This window comes from Aquarana catesbeiana, linkage group LG11, assembly GCF_042186555.1.
Source record: "Aquarana catesbeiana isolate 2022-GZ linkage group LG11, ASM4218655v1, whole genome shotgun sequence".
Lineage (NCBI taxonomy): Eukaryota > Metazoa > Chordata > Amphibia > Anura > Ranidae > Aquarana > Aquarana catesbeiana.
The window spans coordinates 229,748,870-229,772,648 of record NC_133334.1 but is presented as its reverse complement, the minus strand read 5'-3'; the positions used below and the strand labels follow the sequence as shown (position 1 = coordinate 229,772,648).

The window sequence follows — 23,779 nt, the reverse complement described above, 5'->3', positions numbered from 1 at the left end:
AATAAGGCCTTGGGTCCCCCAAAATGCATACCAGACTCTTATCAATACCAGACCCTTATCTGAGGAGGAGGGAGCGCCCCCCCCCCCCTCCTGAAACATACCAGGCTACATGCTCTCAACATGGGGGGGTTGCTTTGGGGTGGGGGGCAGCCCCAAAGCACTTTGTCCCCATGTTGATGGGGAGAAGGGCCTTTTCCCCACAACCCTGGGTGGGGGTTGTGGGGGTCTGCGTGTGGGAGACTTATTGGAATCTGGAATCCCCCTTTAACAAGGGGGCCCCCAGATCCTGCCCCCCCCCCCCATGTGAATTCAGCAAAAAAGTGTCAAAAAATAAATAAACACACACACAGTTTTTGACAATTTCTTTATTAATTATTATTTTTTTAAATGTCCCCCAAAGTAGTTTCAACATCAGTCTCCTAAGCCCGCTCCTTAGCAACCAGCTATTGGGGGGAACCCCACGCTGTTTCTGACAAATGCCCCATGTGATGCCGCCAGCAAAACCCTGGTGATAAATGTTGCATTTTTTTTTTACTCTCTGTTCCGTTTGTTTGGTGATACGTATTAGCGTTTTTCATTCTGCGGTAGCGCATAATCGTTATTTTGTTTTTGTAAATTGCACTTGTTTTTAACGCATGCAATCATTTATGCAAATGTGTCACATGACCATGTTAACGCATGCAGTAAACGTTTACTGCCCCTCAGACTTTAGGTGGCCAGTGGGGGAAGAAAATGTCTTGGATTCAGTGGTAGTAAACAGTACCCCATCTTAGGTATTAGGGGGAGGAATAGTGCCCCAATGTTGGTTTCAGTGGGAGGAACGGTGCCCCATCATTACTGTCAGTGGCAGGAATAGTGCCCCATCATTGCTGTCAGTGGGAGGAATAGCGTCCCATTCTTGGTGTCAGTGGGAGGAATAGTGCCCCGTCATTGGTTTCAGTGGGAGGAATAATGGCACATTTTTGGTGTCAGTGGCAAAAATTATGCCCTGCCATTGGTGTCAGTGGGGGAGAATAGTGCCTTTTCTTGGAGGGAACACTATTGCCCCAAGGGCTAGATAAAGATAAGCAAAGAGCACCATCTGGCCGCAGTTTGGAGACGCTCCAAAATGCAAAACAATCACCAAAGCCTGAAAACTTCAACTTGTAAAAACTGACTCACCTTGGTGATGATAACCTCACAGACATGGACCTGAAACTCACCTAGGTATGGTCATGATTTGTATGATGAAAACTCGGTGTACTAAAAAAATTTAAAAGTTGGGGGGATGCCAGATATAGGATCTGCGGGGGGGGGGTTGCCAGATATAGGATCCGCCCCGCGTGCCAAATGCCCTAGGTATGCCCCTGAGGTGAGTTAATCTGTAGTCCAGTAGGGAGAGCTCTGTGAGTGCTGAAAACATGGCTTGGGCAAGAAGTGAAGCAGAAGCAGCTTTGTTGCCTCACTGCAGGAAATTAGGAGCTCACTGGATTTCTAGCAGGATTAACAGGCATTGTTTTGTAGTGCAGCATTTTTTAGGAGACAAAACATGGGAAATGTGCGTTTATTGGAGAGATGTGATTTTGTTTTTATTTTTGCTAATTCCGCACACTTTAGGAGGTTTACCCATAAAAGTTTCACACAAGATTTGTACAATTTCACAGATTTTCTAATTAGACTTTATTGGAAAATGTGTAAATCCTGCATGAACTTTGCAAGATATTTATAAATTGAACCTCTAAAGTGATAAGTGCTTAAAGTGTAGGGGCTATCTTTTATTTTTTTGGTTTTGGTAGGGGAGGGTTTATATTACACTGTATGTTTCTGCAAGGTAGACTTACTTACCCTTTTTATTTATACTGGTGACCATTGTCAAAGTGATGGGAGATCCAAGTTTTGGAGTTGTAGAGTATGGAGAGTGGGAACATCCTTCAATCGGGGCATCTGTTCTTTTGACAGCCCTTAAAATGGGAATTTGGTTAATTTTGGACAGACTTTTCATATTTCCAGTTGCATTTGCAGAATGAAAGTGAATGAAAACATCTAGAGCAAACACAGGCAGCAAAAAAATAGCCCGAGAGCAGAATATCCTTTCTGTACTCTTTCTAAAAAAAAATTTTTAACATACCAATAATTCTCATTGGTTACTGTATTTTTTGGGGGGATCCCAGACCAGATGTAATATATTGCTGTATATTCAATGAAGGGAACCAGGAGGAACTTTTCTAACTGCGGTGCAACATTTCTGCTGGGCTTTCTAACTTGTCTTAGTCTCACCACAATTTCATCATTATACAGTATATGTACTTTCCTTTCCTAGAACTTTGTATTCGCTGCTTTTTATTTTTGGTGGTTTATAAATAACTGTTAAGATGTTTGGAAATGCCAAACTATGGAGAAGTGTGTATATGTAGTGCAAAGAGGGAGAAATTACTTTTAGAAGAAAGCAATTCAACTGAAAAATTAGTTAAAATATTTGAAACTTCCTAATAAATCAGAACTGCCTTCTTTGTAGCATAATCATATACTTTTTTTTATTTGGTCTTTAGGAGTACCAGAAAAATTAAATTAAATTTTATTAGAAAACAGCATTTCTAAGACATTTCAATTAAAGCATTAGAAAACCAGCAAATACATTGCTGGTGCTAATTTTCTCTTTCAAAAAAATGTTATTCAACATTTTAAAGGTTACGACGTACGACTGCAGTCAGATACACTATATTACCAAAAGTATTGGGACACCTGCCTTTACACACACATGAACTTTAATGGTATCCCAGTCTTAGTCCGTAAGGTTCATTATTGAGTTAACCCATCCTTTGCAGCTATAACAGCTTAAACTTTTCTGTAAGGGCTGTCCACAAGGTTTAAAAGTGTGTCTATAGGAATGTTTGACCATTCTTCCAGAAGCGCATTTGTGAGGTCAGGTACTGATATGGACGAGAAGGCCTGGCTTGCAGTCTCTGCTCTAATTCATCCCAAAGGTGTTCTATTGGGATGAGGTCAGGACTCTGTGCAGGCCAGTCAAGTTCCTCCACCCCAAGCTCACGCATTCATGTGGACATTGCTTTGTGCACTGGTGCACAGTCATTTTGGAACAGGAAGGGGCCGTTCCAAAACTGTTCCCACAAAGTTGGGAGCATGAAGTAATCCAAAATGTCTTGGTATGCTGACATCTTAAGTGTTCCCTTCATTGGAACTAATGGGCCAAGCCCAACCCCTGAAAAACAACCCCACACCATAATCCCCCTCCACCAAATGATTTGAACCCGTGCACAAAGCAAGGTCCATAAAGACATGGATGAGTGAGTTTGGGGTGGAGGAACTTGACTGGCCTCCTGACCTCAACCCAATAGAATACCTTTGGGATGAGTTAGAGCAGAGACTGCGAGCCAGGCCCTTCCGACCAACATCAGTGCCTGACCTCACAAATGCGCTTCTAGAAGAATGGTCAAAATTCCCATAGACACACGCTTAAACCTTTTGGACAGCCTTCCCAGAAGAGTTTAGGCTGTTATAGCTGCAAATGGTGGGCCAACTCAATATTGAACTCTATGGACTAAGACTGGGATGCCATTAAAGTTCATGTGTGTGTAAAGGCAGATGTCCCAACACATTTGGTAATATAGCGTATACAGATAGAAGTTTGATATCGATAACTTACAAGATACATCAAATAGAGAAGAAAACTAGCAAATACATTGCTGGTGCCATTTTTAAGAAAATTTTGGTCACAAAAGAAATATGTTGGCTAACATTTTTCTACAAAATTCTGAACAGGCTAGATGCTTGGCTTGCAAACTGTCTGGTTATACTGTATAATGTTTAGAGTCTCTGACTTGGAGGAAGTAAGCAGTATAGTTCTGACTTCACTTGTTGCTTGTCACTAGTGACTGACTCAATGTACTGATGTCAGAGACTCTCTGTGTGGCTATATATATATACTAAGAACCAATAAGCACAACAAGGCCAGGGTCTTCAAAGTATGACCACAACTGGCGAGCTAAAAGATTTTATCCAGCCCACAGCTGAGGTGCACTGACTGAGGTGTAGTACCCTCCTAGTTAGCTAGGTCAATTTAGTCTGGTTCCTCTGTAGCCAGTGGAGCAGTGGTTGATTGCTTTAGCCTGCTTGGCATTTCACAGGCTGCTGGTCTGATTATTTCTCCCTGTATTCTAGAAGGTTTTGGAATTGCAGTGTGAGGAAATGCAGAAGGGCAGTCTGAATATTTATAGGGACCCAGCCAATCCCTAGGGGGGTTGTGCCCAGTATGTGGCTGGATAACCCATAAATAGTCAGAGGCCTGAAGCAAGAGTTAGTGTGGGTTCTGGGATCCAGTCCTGCAGGAGCCTGAGGGGGCTTTGCCCCTAAGGGGAGGTTGCTGGAATGCTGGAACATATGCTCACCAAGGTCCAAGCTTTACCATAGCTAGGGGGCGTATTTGAAGACTTTAGTCTGGAACCTTGATCTGGAGAGGTCACTGAAAAGTGCCCAATGGAAGTTGGAAGGAGGTTTCCAGCTGTTCTGTGGCATTGTGAGCCTCATTTTTCCCTCACTGAAGAGTGCCCGGTGGATATCGGAAGGAGGCAGCTGGTGATCCTGTGGAATCATGAGCATGACCTGAATGCAGAGCTCTAGTGACTGTGTGCAGTTTCCCTTTCCCTTTTTTTAAGAAGGACCTCTGTTCTGATGGTGGGCTTTTATAATAACTTAGTTTCAGCTATCTCTGCTGCCCTTTACTCAAAGACTGTGTAGAGAAGTTGAAGTGTCCTCTTGTTGTTTAGTGTCCCTGGTGTATCCCATGACACCTGTCTCCCTGCTCAAGTTCTTCAGCAATAAAAATACATAATGGCGCTGAATAAAAAACGAATGAACAAACAAACATGTGAACAAATAATAAACAATAAGTGAAATATAGATAAATATGTGATATCAACAAAAATTAGTGACACCTAGTGATCAGTGCCAAACGGATGAATAAGCACTTTACAAAAAACACCCTGTGATAAGTGTGAAATAGTCCAGTCTCTATTACTGGAATACTGATAAATAGTCCATATGACAAGATTCCTTTTTTTCAAGAAGTGGTTGCTCCACATGCAAATGAAAAAATGCTCCAATGGTGTGATATAGTACAAACCAATATATTAAAAAAATTCAGCAATCCCACACCATTGCACTCACATGTGTCAAATGTGTCAAAACAAGCCAAAAGTTGTCACGACAAGGAATTCCATGCACTGATAAAATGATCTAAAGCTGTTGCGGTGGACCCAGGGTGTGCGGTGGCTGTTGCTAGTCTCACCCACTCTTCGTCCCAAGCCTCCACTTTCCGTTGCAGCGCGTCACGTCACAACGTCCTAAGTCACGCTTAGATGGTTCCCGTATAGCCACGCTCGCCATGTTTTGTCACCAAGGACTTAATCATGGGATTGACGAAACATGTCGGGCGTGGCTAAAAGTTGTTGTGACAACTTTTGGCTTGTTTTGTATTTGACACATGTGAGTGCAATGGTGTGGGATTTCTGAATTTTTTAAATATATTGGTTTGTACTATATCACACCATTGGAGCGTTTTTTCATTTGCATGTGGAACAACCACTTCTTGAAAAAAAGGAATCTTCTCATATATGTCTAGAGTTTGGAGATCAATTTTAACCCCTATATGTGTGGTTGAGGCGAGTTGAACCAAACATGAGAGTGGGAGGCAAATGCAGCTGGTGAGTGCAATTCTTTGAGGGGAGTGGAAGCACAATCACTGAGGTGTGGTGGATGATCACAAGAACAACATTCAGAACATTTGCTTTTACACCATTCATCGGATTTATTCATAGTTTATATGGACTATTTATCAGTATTCCAGTAATAGAGACTGGACAATTTCACACTTATCACAGGGTGTTTTTTTGTAATGTGATATGAAATGAGGTGCTTATTCATCCATATATAGTTTGGCACTGATCACTAGGTGTCACTAATTTTTGTTGATATCACATATTTATCTATATTTCACTTATTGTTTATTATTTGTTCACATGTTTGTTTGTTCATTAGTTTTTTATTCAGCGCCATTATTTACGCCACTATTTTTTAGAGGTTTAAATACTGTTTACACATTTGCTTTATTTAAGTGGCAGCTGTAGGAATTTTTATTTCAATTTTGCACTTATCCAGGAGCGCAGTGGTGGTAACACAGGTGTGGGTGAGGTGTATTTGTGTGCCATTAGTTTTGAATAAAAATACTTAAAAGACATCCCCTAGACTACTTACCCTGGCCTATTTATTCAGCTTTATAGTGTGGAAAATGCTGTGTGCCTGGTTGCCTCTGCACAAACACTTGGTAAAGAACCAATCAAAATCTAGTGGGTCCTTCAGGGTTAGAATTTCAGAATATTCTGCTCAGGTGGTCTCCATTTCCACCCCCAACCCCCTGCATTATTCTGGGCAGGTTCCCTTTTCCACTGCTGCACTGTTAGTTTGTTGTTAGTTTGCTAGGACCTCCAATGAGCTGCTTGCCCCAACATTCACAGGAGGATGGAACTTCCTTGTTCAAACTTGCTCAGCATCCCAGATCCCACCCTGCTGCTACACTGCCACAGCTATGCTGTAAGCCTAAATACAATGGTAAGGATACTCTAACAGGGACCCTGATGAAAGATGACAGGAATCTGATGGGGACCCTGATTTACCGGTTGATTTTAATGGGGGACTAAGTTGTAAAGGGTGGACTGCTAAGGTGGACTGTGATGTGAAGGGGGCTCTGATGTATAAGGGATTTTGCTTTACTGAAGGTCTTTCTCCTTTTTTCCTAATCCTATCATGCTGATTCCAAAAAAAAAAAAATTTAAGTAATAAGTATTAATTAATTTATTATTCATTGATTTAAAAAAACTATTTTTTTTTTGGCCTGTGAATATTTGTAAGATATATTATGTGGCCCTCATATTGAAAAGTTTGGCAACCCCTAGAATTAGCAGTGCTGCCCAACTCACTAGGTGCTTGCTCTATTTTAATAAATCTGATTAATGAAACATAAAAGCTGATACCTTTTGCATATATTCTTTGCGATGTTAATGAATAATTGCTGCAACACTGACCCATGATCTTCATCTCAATCCCAGCAATCGTTCTTTTGAGTAGGGATGAGCTTGCGTTTGTTGGGAACCAGGTTTGGGTCACCCCTACATTTGAGCACTCCTACACCCAAGACAATGTTTTAAAATTACTCAGAGAACAGATATTACGCAAGCACTGGATTTTCATTAAGATTCAGTGCTCATGTTTTGTAAGCCTTACAGGTACGTACGTATATGCTGGCGTGTTTTCTAACTTGACATAACAGCAGTAACAATTGTCTACTGACAGATATGCTGTGCTGACAATCTGTATAGATAGTAAAATATGTGATGATGACACTAGTGCGTAAGCAATCACATTTCACATGAGTAATGCAAATCATGAGTTTAAATCACGCTGTCTTGTGACTTGGTTGTAAGTCAGATAACAGCCTACAGTTTACTTTCATTTTCAGGCAGATAAGCCAAACACTTTGCAGGACAGATATTTATGCATATACCATAAATATAAAATAGGGTGCAGTAGAAGGAAATAAGTTGCATGGTGGCCACTGGGCATGACAGAACAATTAAAATGTCCTCTTTTTTTATTGATTTTTATTTTTACATTCATAATGATTAACCTCCCTCTACATACTTAACCTGCCCTTTAATACCTGTAACCTGAACTCCATAGCTCTAAAGCTGGCCATGGACGAATCAAAATTTGATCAGCGTGTGGTTGTCTCTGCTCGATGGGAGACAAGGGGAAGTTGGTTGTTTGATCAACTTCTATCGAAGGAAAACATTTATCGATCATTTTCTGCAGCCAATCTGTTACAGCCGTAAGATGTCCCAGAAGTGGGATTCCTCCATTCACCTAATTTGTGTGTAGACTACCTGTCTATGGCCAGCTTAAAACCCCACTCCAGAAAAATGGAAAATTATCCTTTGCGGTGGGTAGCACTTAGTTCTGCACTCCTGTGACCCAGATACTGCCGACTAAAGCCCTCTCACAGAGGTTATGCAGCAATCCCGACAATAATGTTGAACAAAGAAAGAGATCTCCCCTAAGTTGGACATTAAAGGCACATAGAAATATAGTTAAAAGAGTATATAGAGTATTTGTACTACAAAAAATATTTATTAATGTTTAGACATGATCACTAAAATGGTACATATACAAATATGAAGCAATGGAATGTTTAAACAGTTTGGGATGTTGTCAACATATTTACAACGCATATGAAGTCCTCTTTGCACCCAACGCGTTTCGGAGTATAATCTTTCTCCTTCTTCAGGGATGTATGCGGAAGAAAATGCATGTATAATATAGTTAAGGAACAGTACATTTCTAATAATAAAACATCTATAATCAAATAAGCAGATTATATAAGAGGTTTAACATGTACACTTACATGGTACTTGATAGCAAAAAGGAGGTTTTTTAACATTCCATCATGTAACGTTTGAAAACAAGAGAAGACAAATGGCAGTAAGAGCTGGGTCTGTGGATTCGCCAATATACAGTGTCTGGGCATCAAAAACATTTTTTTAATGGACTAGAGTGTTATGGAAAGTCCCCAGAGAAAAGAGGTGAGAACACTCCTCTCGCAGCAGGAAATTGGCCAGTGGGATATGCTGGGGCCCAAGCGGAAAACCCTGAAAAGAACGATTATTTAAATAGTAACCCCAAATGCAGACAGGAGTATGGTGATAACAATACTCCTTTTTATGTATAGACAGTTATATATTTTATTCAATCTAAGACATGTAAATATACCTGAATGTGACCGGTGTATACAGCCAAAACAGAGGAAGCCGCAGCGAATGGGAAAAGTGACAGCAACTGCAGAGTATATAACAATAGTTTATTCATTGAAAAATCAGACAGATAGTCCAATGTTCAAATAGTGTATGTGATCAATTCTCAAGGGGAATTGTATAAATATGACGCTAAGTAATGCCGTGTACATACGACCGGACTTTTCGAACCGGACTGGTCCGACTAAACAAATCCATCGGACAATCCGACCATGCGTGGGCTTCATCGAACCTTCAGCTGACTTTTTCTGTCGAAAATCAGACGGACTTTAGATTTGGAATATGTTTCAAATCTTTCCGACGGACTCGAGTCCGGTCGAAAAAATCCGTTCGTCTGTATGCTAGTCCGACGGACAAAAAAAGGACGCAAGGGCAGCTATTGGCTACTGGCTATGAACTTCCTTATTCTAGTTCCTTCGTATGTCATCACGTTCAAACCAACGGACTTTTGAACGGACTTTAGTCCGTTCGTGTGTGGGCAAGTCCAGTCGTCCAAAAGTTCGTCGTAACTCCGTCGAAAGTCCGTCAGAAAGACCGTCGGACCTTTGATGCTGAAAAGTCCGCTCGTGTGTACGCAGCATAAGAGTAACTTATATTAACTGAATAGAAATATATATATATATATATATATATATATATAATATAATTCAAGTACCAAAAATAATTTTAAAATAGCCAAGATGTTAGTTCAGTCTATTATGTATGTGTATATGTGTGTGTGTGTGTAGGTATGTATATATATATATATATATATATATATATATATATATATATATATATATATATATATATATATATATATATATATATATATATATATATATATATATATATATATATATATATATATATATATATATAAATATAAATAAGTCCAAAATTTAATTAAGGTCCTAGGTAATTGTAAGCAATACACATGTATTAAAGTTAGTCCATTGTTGGCGTTATCACCATGAATTATATTGGGCATGGGCCTAGAGAGGGAAAGAGAACATTAAAAAGTATGAGGGGGCAATGTTGGGATCAATAATGTTGGGATCAACCCAGATGCCTGACTGGCAGCTGGCTCAGCTCTCTCAGCGCACCGCAGATCGCCTGAGCCTGTCGCCCCCGTCCCCAAGGCACCCACCGTCGCCAAGATCCAATCACCGCTCCGTCCTCAGAGTGGACCCGAGAACAGAGCCGGTGGGGGACAGCTGCAGCTTTGGATCACTGCTTCAGCCATCTAGCCGAGTATCAATGAAAAAAAGTAAGGCGCTGCCTTATTTAAAGTGGTGTTCCGACCAAAATTATACTTTTTAAATAAAAATGCCCCTATAATACACAAGCTTAATTTATTCTAGTAAAGTTAGTCTGTAAACTAAGGTCTGTTTTGTTAGTTTATAGCAGTAGTTTGTTATTTTATAAACTTACAGCAGGCCATAGCCATCTTAAGTGTGGGCATCTGAAGCCAGACTGTATTTCTTCCTGGATCTCATCCTTGCAAATCTCGCACATGCTCAGAGCAGCACAAGCGGTGTAATAGGTTTCAGGTCAGGTTTCCATAGCAACGGCAGTGTCACAGGAAGTTGCTGCCCCTTCCCAGAAGGCATTGCAAACAGGAAATGATGCGATGGGCCACGGCCAGGGAGGAGGAAGTGAAAAATGAATACAGCAGATATACAGTAGGTGCTAAGAAAAAAAAATATCCAATTAGTTTACAGTGCACAGTTTAGTGAGGGATGCTGAAGAGTTGTAAAAGTGGGTGGAACTCCACTTTAAGCAAACAAAATATATACTCTTACTTTTATACTCTTACTTACTTTTTTTTTCATTGGTTTATTGTTTAGTGTTTTTTGCACTATAAAAGGGGCAGCAACTTTGTATTATTAAGTGTGAGATATAAGAGTTTGAGGTTGGCGCCCTTCATATGGATTGCACAGCTAGGGGAGTATGTTTGTTCCTTATTTTTAATTCCTGCACTTTTCTTTTAAGTGACCAGGTGGGGCAGGGTCATTATGAATGGGCAAGGACCAGTCATTTCAACCAATATGTTGCAAATTGTGCAGTCTTACAACAGGGGAAGGGGAGGAAAGAGGAACTAATGAGTGAGTCATTCACTAGTTCCAGACAAAAACAGAGGTCAGAGGGAGCAACAGATGCTTTGTAACTTTGTTTAACCCTTTCAACCGCCATCCTCTCCTATGCCCTGAGCTTCTCTTCCGTGACCTGTATATAACCCCTCATCTCCATCCTCCCCGCACCAGGGTATGTGACCTGTAACACCTTCACCTCCTGCTCCCTCTGTGTATGACCTGTATGCATTGCATCTAGTGCATTACTCCTAAACTCCATGTTTTACCCACCTTAATACAAGCAAGTCCCGATGAAAATTAAAAAGATCGTCGCCATTACTAGTAAATAAAAAAAAAATTAATAATAAAAATGCCATAAAACTACCCCCTATTTTGTAGACACTATAACTTTTGCGCAAACCAATCAATATACACTTATTGAGATTAGAATATATATCGGCCTAAACTGAGGAAAAAAATAGTTTTTTTATATATTTTTGGGGGATATTTATTATAGCAAAAAATAAAAAATTTTTTTTTTTTCAAAATTGTCGCTTTTTTTTGTTTGTAGTGCAAAAAATAAAAACACAGAGGTGATCAAGTACCACCAAAAGAAATCTCCATTTGTGGTGAAAAAAAAGACGTCAATTTTGTTTGGGTGCAACGTCGCATGACCGCGCAATTGTCAGTTAAAGCGACGCAGCGCCGAATCGCAAAAAGTGCTCTGGTCAGGAAGGAGGTAAAATCTTCCGGGACTGAAGCGGTTAAACATAACGCAGACTTGCTGAGATTCATGCATTATGTACACTGGTGTGTAACCAATATAAACAAACCTGGTGGGTTTGCTATCACAAGAACCTCGAATGTTTAGATTTAAAAATATTTCGGATAACTCTGGAAACTACCGTTCCTTATGCTGGAATGCATGTCAACCTATCTCTTAGCCATGATCTTGCCATCTGTGTATGTAAGGATAAGGCTTTTACATTGAGGTTTCTACTTTTAAAGCCTACAATTTGGACAGTATAAGGAAATCTCTGTTGGTTTTTTTTTTTTTTTTTTTTTTTATTGCTGTCTGTGTCCCCATTGGGGAGATTTCCATACTTTCTGTACTGTTTAATGTTTGGCAGAAAGATCAGGAACTGGGGGGGTCGGGATTTCCCCAATGCTGACACAGACAGCAATTGCCGGACCGGTTCAGAAGTCTATCAGGTCTATTACATTTTGTGTGTACCTTGGGGTTCCTAGGCGACCAAGGTGTCACAATAGTAAATCTGCCTAACAGGGACAACAGACAAGAAAGAAAATGAAACTTTTAAACCCAAAGCCAAATATGTAGATGGCTGCATCAGTTTTCTTTTTTTTAGTCTTTTTTCCCCCTCTGTTTTCACCTGGTGATCTGCCCAGTAGCACATATCCTGTATTAGTGAGACACAACTCTGGATGAAGGAGCACTGGAGACACAGCAGCATTGTCATCTATTAGCAGATTTAACCACTTCCCGCAAAATCATGTACCTGTACGTCATTTTGCTGAAGTGGTTGTACCGGAGTGATGCCTAAGGTAAAGAAATGTAGGGTGCTCTGGATAACAGGGCTTATCTTTTTATCTTTGGGTAATTAAAGTCTAATGACCCGGCCCACCAAAGGACTGACCGTCTGTTACCCGACCAACTGGGTGGCGCCACTGCGTCCCACCGGGAGACCCGAGCAACCAGCTAGCATGTCTCCGCTGGCCGGAGTCCCAAACAAAGCTGGAGTCAGCTTTAAACGGGGTCTTCGATGTAGTAACCCGAAAGCAATGTTAGCCCACACCACTTCCGGTATACTCGGCAGCCAACGGCGCCATTTAAAAAATCCACAGTATTCATAAATGCAGATTTTGGCATTTTGAATACTTTAAAGTGCAGAGGAGGGGTTTGGGGTCTTATAGACCCCAGATCCCTCTTTAAAGAGTACCTGTTATTGGGTGTTTACATTCCTTGTGATAAAAGTGATCAGGATTTTTTAATTTTTTTTTAAGGGACAGTGTAAGAATAAAATAAATAAGAAAAAATAAATAAATACATTTTTAAAGTGCCCCAGCCCCAGTTTAGTGTCACTATAATGGGCCATTTACTTCCTTGCAGCACTTTCACCCGCCCCCTTAGGGCTTGTTCACTCTAGTGATTGGGGGCAGTAAAACCCTGCAGTTGAGCTGCACTTTTACCACCTCTCAACCGCTACCCCTTTAGATGCAGAGGCAGCAGTCAGGGGTGTACATATGCTGCGTGAGGAAATATACTACCTGTTGCATTTGGCGGGCGCCACTGTCCGCTCTACACGACCCATTCAAGTGAACGCAAATGCTCAGAAACTGCAAGCAATGCATGTGGGGTTCAAGGGGTTAACACAGGAGGTGATTCGGCAATACAACACCACCTCACCGCCTGTCAAATGCTCTCTGAAGAGTGAGTCAAATGTGGATCGCTCTTCAGAGAGAAAAACAAGTGTGAACAAGCCCTTACCGTGCTCGGATCTCTTTCAAATGAATTGCAACACATTTTATTGATGTGGAAGTGTACATGGGCTAGTTTCTTGAGTGTGATTGTTGTAAGGGTTAAATCTGCTTAGACCTGGACAATCAGTGAGAATTCTGTCAGAGCTCCGGAAGCATACAATGCACAAGACAAGATAGCCATTTAAATGAATGCTTAGTTTTAATGGCAGGTGAGCAGAGTTATATACAGGATATGGACAAAGAATATTGCACAAAGAAAAGGCGGGAGGGAGGACAGAGTACATCACATGACACATAATTCCTATATAAACATATAGCATCTCAGACATAGTCTAAGCTAGTATTTTAGATGACGGTTGGTATTATCTAGAAACATAATTTAAACTATTTAATGCTGACGTTTTGACTTTGTCTGAAGACATCATTTCATAACCAGTTCTTACCAGACCTTATCTATCCTGTGGTCATCCTGACAAACAAGACCCTAAAATAAGGATATTCCTCTGTCAGCTATTTTAAAGTTTTAGTCATGTTAACTCTTTCTCCTCTATTAATTGTAAGATGTGATTGTCTTGTTTAGAAATATTGAGATTTTTTTTTATTTTTTTAGGCTCTTGGCTTTCGACCTTCTACCTTTAAGGAGCTCTTCTGGGATCATGTAGTAGATAGATTTGCAGTTGTGTTCTCCATAGTATCCTCTGGTGTATGTGGACTGGACCACCCCGCTGTCAGAAATGTCCCTGTCCCGGATAAGACAAGAGGATCTGAAGAGTTACTCTGTAGTGGACACAAGCACAGAAAAGGTCTATAAATCCACCTATGGACCCACACGTACTGATGTCCTGATAAAACTTTTATCTTTGTCTGAACTCAATGACAGGTAAGCAGAACTATGGTAAAAATTAGTAATGCTGATGTAGCGCTGCCCCTGCAAGGGCTGCTGGATTTTTGGGTTTTCCCTCTGCATGCACAGCCAGGCAACAGGAATTCGCCGTCATTCGCTCAAATTTCGAAAACCAGTCTGGGGTTCTTTGTTTTGTTTTTGGTTTATTAGGGGATTGTTATTATTATTATTATATACATTATTTATATAGCACCAACAGTTTGCGCAGCGCTTTACAACATGAGGGCAGACAGTACACTTACAATACAAATCAATACAGGAGGGATCAAAGGGCCCTGCTCGTTATATCTTACAATCTAGAAGGGAGGGTCAAGTGGAAACAAAAGGTAATAACTGTGGGGGGTGATCTGATGGAGAAAATAAAAAAAAAAATTGTTAGGTGTGGATAAGGTAGGCTTCTATGAAGAGAAGGGTTTTCAGGGATCGTCTAAAAGTTAGTAGAGTAGGAGATAAGCGGACAGATTGGGGTAGGGCATTATATAGGATTGGAGAGGCTTTGGAAAAGTCCTGGAGGCGAGCATGGGAGGAGGTGACGAGGGAGCTAGAGAGAAGGAGGTGTTGAGAGGAACGAAGAGAACAAGTAGGTTGGTATTTAGAGACTAGGCTAGTGATGTAACTGGGGGCTAAATTGTGGATGGCTTTGTACGTAGTTGTTAGTATTTTGAATTTAATTATTTGGCCGAGCGGAAGATAAACTTGGATAAGGATAAGAAGGTATGGGGTGCGCAGAACGGTAGTTGAATGGCACTTGAGGACTTGAAACTGTCTCTGTTACCAAAAATCACAAGGTCATCCCATAGGATAGATGGATCAGCTCAACTGGTAAAGAAAAGAGTTCACAACACTGAATGCAGGGGCCTTCCTTCTGTGGGAAAATGCCAAGGCACCTGGCTCCTCCTTAAAATCCCCACCCAAGAGGTGTAGGGTAGCTGTGCTGGCTTTAAGTGGCTCTAAGCTGTCCATCTGTAGATAGGTAGCTGGGGATTGCACCTGGCTGCTACTCCTCTATAGGCTCTGAGATGTAGTGGTTTCAGCTACTCACTCAAGCTACTCACTCAGCCGCTTTGAAAGATCCTGTAGCTCATGTGATGACTGCTAAACAGGCCATCTTCTGGACAGGTCCCAATGGCTCCCAGTGTGACTCTATACCTAGCTGAGGCTGATAGGATATGAGGCTTCCTCTGCTGCTCTCTCTCTCTCTTTCTGGCTGTTGCTGGCTTTTTTCTACCGCCCCTCCAGGCAACTGGACCCTGGACATTGCTCCCACATGGCCAGGCTCCAGAATATGTATGGACTGTCTCTCCACCTTCTGGGCCATCTTCACCTAGAGATTGAAGGAGACTCCATAAATATTCAGGCCTCATCTCTGCCCCTCCGCCCTCTAAGTTCCAGAACTCTCCAGCAGTTCTAGAAGCCCAGGGGGAGGCGACAGAGACTCAGCCCTTGGAGTTCTGCCAAACTAACTCTAAACAAATGAACCCTGGCTTCCCTGGCCACAAAAAGAGCTCATCTAAATGTATCTATTGTACACAGGAGGTACTACACTGTAAGTAGAGCTTGAAGGAGTACAGCAGGTAGCTGTAAGTAGAGCTTGAATATAAGTACAGCAGGTAGATGTGAGTCAAGCCTGAGGGATCCAGCAGGTAGCTGTGAGTCCAGTAGCCCAGCGGGTAGCGTGGGTGAAGCTTGAAGAGTACGGCGGGTAGCTGTGAGTTGAGCTCAAGGGATCCAGCAGGTAGCAGAGAGTCCAAGAAGTCCAGTGGGAGACGGTGAGCAGAGCTGGAAGAATACAGCAGGAAGCTTGAGAAGTCCTGCGGGTAGCTGGGAGCTAAGCTTGAAGATCTACAGTGGGATACTGTGAATGAAGTTATTGCTATAGGAGACAGCTGCTACAAATACAGATCGCTGCAATCAGCTTAAAGGCCCTTTTTCTGTATTGCTGTCTGCTAGACTTGTGCACAACAGAAAATTTTGTTTAGTTTAGTTTCGTTTTCATTTGTAAAATACATAATTTCGTTCTGTTATATTCCTTATGTTCCGCTAATTTGTTTTCGAATAATTCGTTATTTCTGTAGAGTGTCGATATTCGTTATACTGAATCTCAAATCATGTCGAATTCATTCGTTATATGCGCTATAATTTCTTTCGTATTAGTTGAAATTCGATATTTATGTATGTATACTGATTTGTGATAATGATTCGTAGTTTGGAAAGTTGTTTGTTTATTGAATCTGTTAACACACACAATGACAATATCTCTTCTCCTCTGCTCAAATACAATACAACACCCTTCTCACTCAGTTCTCAGGAATGCACTTTGCCAGTAATCCAACCTCCAGCACAAAATTAATCAGCTGATTGGACTGTAAAATTTACTTTGAGTTGACCTTTTGTTTCATTAGATCTTCGTTATTTTCTTATTCGGACATTCAGATGCATCCGAATGTCCGAAAGATGCAAAATTCGGCCGAATTTCGATTCGATACGAAACAGATTGCACATGTCTACTGTCTGCCTAGTTCTATTTTTGCCTGCAGAGTCTGCCAAGTTGCTATTATATTTGCCAAAGGGTGTCCTGTGCCCTAACCCTCTCTCTCCTGTTCCTGTTAAGAGAAATAAAACCTCTCTTTCTTAATTTTTAAAGTGACTGCCGCCCATCTTTCCATCTTGCACTACACCCACTATGCCTAGTAACCTGCACCCTGAGGAGGAATGTCAGCTCTCCCTGACTTTGGGAGTCACCATCAGGCCTTTAGAGGTCTATCAAGCCACTCCCTATGCATTTTGTTGTTCTGGCATCATCAGGGACACTAGGAAAGCGCCCCTGATGATGTCAATACACCGAAACATGTAGGGAGTGGCTTGGTAGCACTCTGCGAGAGAGAGAGATATTTCCATACAGCCAGGGTTGTCAGTTTTTGTATGAGCATGTGCCCAAAAGAAGCTTGGTGGAGGTGTTTGCTATCACACAATCTGATCTCACCAAATTGAATCATCTATGTGGCCTTGATCACGATTGGTGCATTGTATCGCAGTTTGATTATAATTACACAAATGTCTATAGGAAGCACAGTTCTGATTTATGGTAATTTGGTATTTTATGTAAAAAAAAATGGTATATGAATCAGCGCAACATATTTTTATACACACAATGAAAGGCAATGCAGAACACCAATGCATGCCCCCTCTCCTACACGCACATACAGTATCTACAACATCTATTACAGTGCTGATCTGTGTCAGAAATTTGTGAACACAGCCAAGAACTGCACTAGAATCTGGACTTACATCATACCTCCCAACATTTTGAGATGGGAATGTGGGACACCTACTAGCAAATGTATGTAGGCATAGGACACACCTCCTGCCACACCCCCTTAAAGGAGACTTAACCAAAAAAAAAGGTTAATTAAATCCACAAGGGCTTTTTTTTTTACCACTACTATTCCTTTATATTGGCTTTTAGATTTTACAAATGCAGCAATTTAGAAATTGGATGAAAGGTTTAGGACTGGGAAACACTTTTTGAAAGATAAAAAGTTCATTTTATATACAACTATATAGATCAGACCAAAATGAGGGACAAATGAAAGAGGGACAGAGGGACATTGCTCCAAATCAGGGACAGCCCCTCGAAATCAGGGACAGTTGGGAGCTATGTATACATGAATGCGTCAATTATGAGCCATAGAGCCAGCATCACAGTCTAGATGCCGTCCCTAGATAATGCCCAAAAATGTCTTGTACAGATTGTAAAGATATCATTGTTATGGTCTTTGGATTTCTGTACACAAGTAATATGTTTAAAACAGAATTTCAGTGGCCTCTGGGTAAGAAGCTTAGATGAAGCTAACCTGTCAACTAGAGCTGACAAAGTCATGACTCATATAGAAGAGTTTCCAAATATGACACAACACAATTTTAACTTTAGGCAATAAGCTACAACCAATTATTTTGGTTTTTTCACTTTCAAAACGTAATTTTTGTTGTTTAGAATTTTTGCCCCCCGGGTTCCCTTTAGTCTTGGTTCACACCGGTGAGATGCGGGAACCGTTGCGATTCCTGTGCGGGATCTGACTCTCAGGCAGTTCATACTGACAGCTGCAAACCACTGCGAGTGTCAACAGAAAGTTAATGACACCCCAAAATCGGTTCGCAGAACGCAGTGTGAACTATGGAATCGGATCGCATGGGTCTGAACACTCATGCGATTCGATTCCAGCGCGGACCAAAAAAAGGCAGACACAGTGCTGGATCGAGATAGGTAAGGGGGCGATACAACAAGGCTACTTTTATAAGGATGCATTTTTGCTGCGTTTTTACCATGCTAAAACTGCTACAAAAACACAATCCCTTAAAATCATTGGGACTCTTCACACCACTGCGCTGCAGGTACGGCGTGTTTTGAAAAGTCCTGCATGCCGAATCTTAGGTATGGCACCAAAAACGCAGATCCCTATTCAAATTCATACAAAATGCATCAAAAGTGGTACCTGCGTTACGTTTTTGGTGCGTTTTTTTGAGTCGCATGTCCAAGTTTCACAGGTCATTGCTGGGTAATAGGCACCCAGAAACCACACCGGAAATGCACTGAATCTAAAACATTGCAAAAACGCATATGCATTTTCACTGCGTTTTTTTCAACAGAGCAGTGTGAAAGCATCCTTATTGGGACATTTTTTACCTTAATGCAGAGAATGTATTAGGGTAAAAAATGTTGAGCTTTCAGAAGTACTTTAAGGTATAGAAAATTATAATAAACAATATCTTTATACTCAAAAATAATCCATACACATCCACCACTCAATAGCCTTGCATTCTATACACAGTGTGTATAGAAAAGAATCACCCCACTTTTAAAATAATCAAATTTTTTTTGCTTTGCAGCCTAAAAATGAAGACAGACACAGTTTTCATTTTATCCAGCTGTATTTACTAGTACAACTCCTAACATCCAAGTGAAAGATAGAACACCAACATGTCAGAAAAAAAACTATTCAAAAACAGAGTCAATGAGTTAGAAAAAAGGATCACCCCCTTGTGTCAGTATTTTGTTGGACCACCTTTTGCTTTAATTACAGCTTTTAGTCTGTTGGGAAATGTCTCTACTAACTTTGCACATCTAGACTTTGCAATATTTGCCCACTCTTCTTTGCAGAACTGCTCAAGTTCAAAATGTGATGGTGACCATTTGTGGACTGCAATCTTCAAGTGATTCCTCAGATTTTCAATGGGGTTTAAGTCTGGGCTCTGACTAGGCCATGCAAGGAAATTCACCTCTTTCTCCTTCAACCGCTGTGTGGTCATTTTTGCTGTGTGCTTTGGGTCATTGTCATGTTGGAAGGTAAAGCTTATTCCCATTGACAACATTCTGGCAGAGAGCAGCAGATTTTCCTCAAGAATTTGATGGTATTTTGCCCCATGCATTCTTCCTTCTATCCTGACAAGTGCTCCAGTCCCAGCTGCAGAGAAAACACCTCCATAACGGGATATTACCACCTCCATGCTTTACTGTAGGAATGGTGTAATTTGGATGGTGAGCTGTATTTCCGACACACATACAGTGCCTTGAAAAAGTATTCACACCCCTTGAAATTTTCCACATTTTGTCATGTTACAACCAAAAACGTAAATGTATTTTATTGGGATTTTATGTGATAGACCAACACAAAGTGGAAAAGGAAAATGATACTGTAAATGTTTTTCAAAATTCTTTTACAAATACAGTAAACCTTGGATTGAGAGTAACATGGTCTGAGAGTGTTTTTGTTTTATAAATTTTGACTTGATAAACGAGCGATGTCTTGATATAAAAGTAGCATCACATCACAACAGAGTACAAAAGAGAAGAGAGGCGCCTCTAAGTGTAGCAATATGGTTACATTTAATGAAGGTACAACATTTAGAAACTCACATGGTTGATAATTAAAACAGGCAAATTTAAGTTTGCAGGCATCCAGGGTAAAGCTGTCCACATAGACCGTCCTCCACACCACCATCAACAATATCCATTCCACGCTGCACTCCATGAGCGCTTCAAGCCTCGGTTTCAGATTGCTCTATTGCAGGGTAGTCTTCTCGGTCACAATTGTAGACTGACAACGGTGAGAGCCGGCAGTGTTGAGGATGGTCTAAGTGGGCAGCTTTACCACGGATGCCTGCATACTTAGATGTGCCTGTTTTAATCATCAATACTCTGTAGTTCCTGCTGGAATTTGCTTCTAATCCCCTTGTGGAGGCTTCCGTTTGTAAATGGACATTTTATGGTTACACATTTATGGACTATAAACTGAAGGACTTATGAATAAATGGTTGTGGAACGAATCATCTGAGTTCCCATCATTTCTTATCGGGAAATTCGCTGTGATATACGAGTGCTTTGGATTACAAACATGTTTCTGGAATGAATTATGCTCGCAATCCGAGGTTTTACTGTAAATATGTGAAAAGTGTGGCGAGCATTTGTATTCAGCCCCCCCGAGTCAATACTTTGTAGAACCTCCTTTCACTGCAATTACAGCTGCAAGTCTTTTTGGGGATGTCTTTACCAGCTTTGCACATCTAGAGAGTGAAATTTTTTGCATATTCTTCTTTGCAAAATAGCTCAAGCCACCAATAGTTGAATGTTTGCTTCAGTTGCATAACCAGGGACTGAAATGCTCCAGGAAAGCTCTTTTAATGCTAAGCTAATCAAAATGTCCACAACTGATCACAGTTGAACGTCAAATGGCTTTGTGTGCCACTGAATCATGATTATCTACACCTGATTGAATTTACAAGTCATTTTTAGGAGGGGGTGATCCTTTTTCCAACTCAGTGATTCTGTTTTTACAATAAAAAAAAAAAAACTCTGACATGTTGGTGTTATATCTTTCACTTGGATGTTATAGGTTGCACTGAGTAAACACAGCTGGATAAAACAAAAATTGCGTCTGTCTTCATTTCAGGCTGCAAAGCAACACAATGTGATTATTTTAAAGAGGGGGTGATTCTGTCTCCTTGTAAATGTGCTTGAAATGTTCTGGTAATGTGCTTTGTGAGCTCCCGAACCTATCCTTTTCCTCTTACTTTTGTTTGATCGGAAAGAGCAGTGCACATTAGTTGCGGTCCTGTGTACTGCTCTATGCACACGACAAATCCCATAGTCCATCTCAGGAAGTTGGATCACAGCAGCAAAAATAAAACAAAAAGGAATTTGGAGAACTGGAGGAAGCTGAGAACAATAGAAGGGACTTTTAGTTAAGAATACATACAGTACTTTCTTTTTTTTTTTTAAATCAGAGTTTAGTGTCACTTTTTATTTTCATTAAGACCCCTTTCACACTGGGGCGGTTTGCAGGCGGTATTGCGCTAAAAATACCACCTGCAAACCGCCCCTAAACAGCCTCCGCTGTTTGTTCAGTGTGAAAGCCCGAGGGCTTTCATACTGAAGCGGTGCGCAGGCAGGACTGTGAAAAAAGTCCTGCAAACCGCTTTTTTGGAGCGGTGAAGGAGCGGTGTATTCACCGCTCCTTCACCGCTCCTGCCCATTGAAATCAATGGGACAGCGTGGCTATACCGCGGCTATAGCCGCGCTGTACGAGGGATTTTAACCCTTTTTCGGCCGCCAGCGGGGGTTAAAACCGCACCGCTAGCGGCCGAATACCGCTGCAAGAACGACGGTACAGCAGCGCTAAAAATAGCGCTGTTGTACCGCCGGCGCCCCCACCGCCCCAGTGTGAAAGGGGCCTAACTCTTTTATTAAACTTTGTATAGAAGAAAATACAGACATGGTATACAGTGCTTCGAGTAGTACAAGCCAAGCACACAAAGTTGCAATTGAAGAACAATTAAAATATTCAAATGAGATACAGGTCCAGATCCCATACAGTAAAACCTTGGATTGTGAGCATAATTCATTCCGGAAATATGCTTGTAATCCAAAGCACTCGTATATCAAAGCGAATTTCCCCAGAAGAAATAATGGAAACTCAGATGATTCGTTCCACAACCATTTATTCAAAAGTCCTTCAGTTTAAAGTTATAAAAGTATTATAGCAATATGATAGGTTGTGTAACCATAAAATGTCCATCCACAAATGGAAGCCTCCACAAGGGGATTAAATCCAGCAGGAGCTACAGAGTATAAAAGAGAAGAGAGGCGCCTCTAAGTGTAGCAATATGGTTACATTTAATGAAGGTACAGTATTTAGCAACTCACATGGTTGATGATTAAAAGAGGCACATCTAAGTATGCAGGCATCCGGGGTAAAGCATATAAACAAAAAAGTCAGTGCTACTACCCATACATCACATAGAAAGCAGAGATCCCGGGTGCACGATCCACAGTCGCTGGCTGAGTAGGGAAATGAGGAAAAGATGATCCGCACTCTAATGATTGCTCTTAAAAAGTGTAATATTTTTTGAAAAGCCTCAGTGACCAAACGCAAATGAGAACAGTTGACGCGTTTCAGCCAACAAGGCCTTAGCCATGGTTATGACTAAGGCCTTATAGGCTGAAACGTGTCAACTGTTCTCATTTGCTTTTGGTCACTGTGGCTTGTCAATAAATATTACACTTTTTAAGAGCAATCACCGGAGGGCGGATCATCTTTTCCTCATCCGGGGTAAAGCTGTCCACAAAGACCATCCCTCATCCCTCAGTCTGTAATCGTGACCGGGAAGACTACCCTGCAGTAGAGCGATTGAACTGTTTGTGGAGTCAAGCATGGAAGGGACAACGTCGATGGCGGTCATCAACCATGTGAGTTGCTAAATGATGTACCTTCATTAAATGTAACCATATTGCTACACTTAGAGGCGCCTCTCTTCTCTTTTATACTCAGTTGTGACATGACGCTACTTGTATATCAAGACATCGCTTGTATATCAAGTCAAAATTTATTAAAAAAATGTTGCTTGTCTTGCAAAACGCTCTCAAACCAAGTTAGTCTCAAACCAAGGTTTTACTGTATAAAGAAAGAACTGCAGAACGAGATTTCAGCATTTGCAAGGTAGGTGAGGTTATAATTCAGCGGACTTTTATTTACCATGTAATAAAGAGATCCCAATCAATTTGTGTGCACTCACTAATATATACCATATAATCATTTAAATACACTCTCTCCCTTTCAGGTCCCGACAAGCGGTCCAGAACCATATCGAATATATCAGCAGGATAAAATCAGAGCACGTGACACAAATGGTGGGGATTTATCGGACACCAAACACGTTGGGTATTGTAACACAATGGATGCCAAACGGATCCCTGCACTCTCTTATATACCAGGTGTGTCATAGTCATTTGATGTACCATGAAAGAATGCTTCAGGATCCTTTCACATGGACTGTCTGTGTTTCCGGCAGACCTGATTGGAAGCTCCACGCAAGTTTATGGGCAGGCGAATGTAAACGGATGTGCGTCCGTTTACATCCGCCCATCTCAGAGTCTGTCCAAGTCCAGAAAAAAAACAGAAAGGGACGGT

The 23,779-nt window shown here is 41.1% G+C and overlaps 1 protein-coding gene across 1 annotated transcript in view; it reads left to right on the top strand.

Moving 5' to 3' along the window:
- Nucleotides 1–23,779, top strand: part of LOC141112546 (receptor-interacting serine/threonine-protein kinase 2-like) — a 106,925-nt gene that overhangs the window by 5,545 nt on the left and 77,601 nt on the right. The window contains exons 2-3 of the mRNA XM_073605464.1: nucleotides 14,022–14,291; nucleotides 23,430–23,583. Coding sequence (XP_073461565.1) covers nucleotides 14,146–14,291; nucleotides 23,430–23,583 — 300 coding nt within the window. The 5' untranslated portion in view covers nucleotides 14,022–14,145. The remainder of the gene's footprint in view (nucleotides 1–14,021; nucleotides 14,292–23,429; nucleotides 23,584–23,779) is intronic.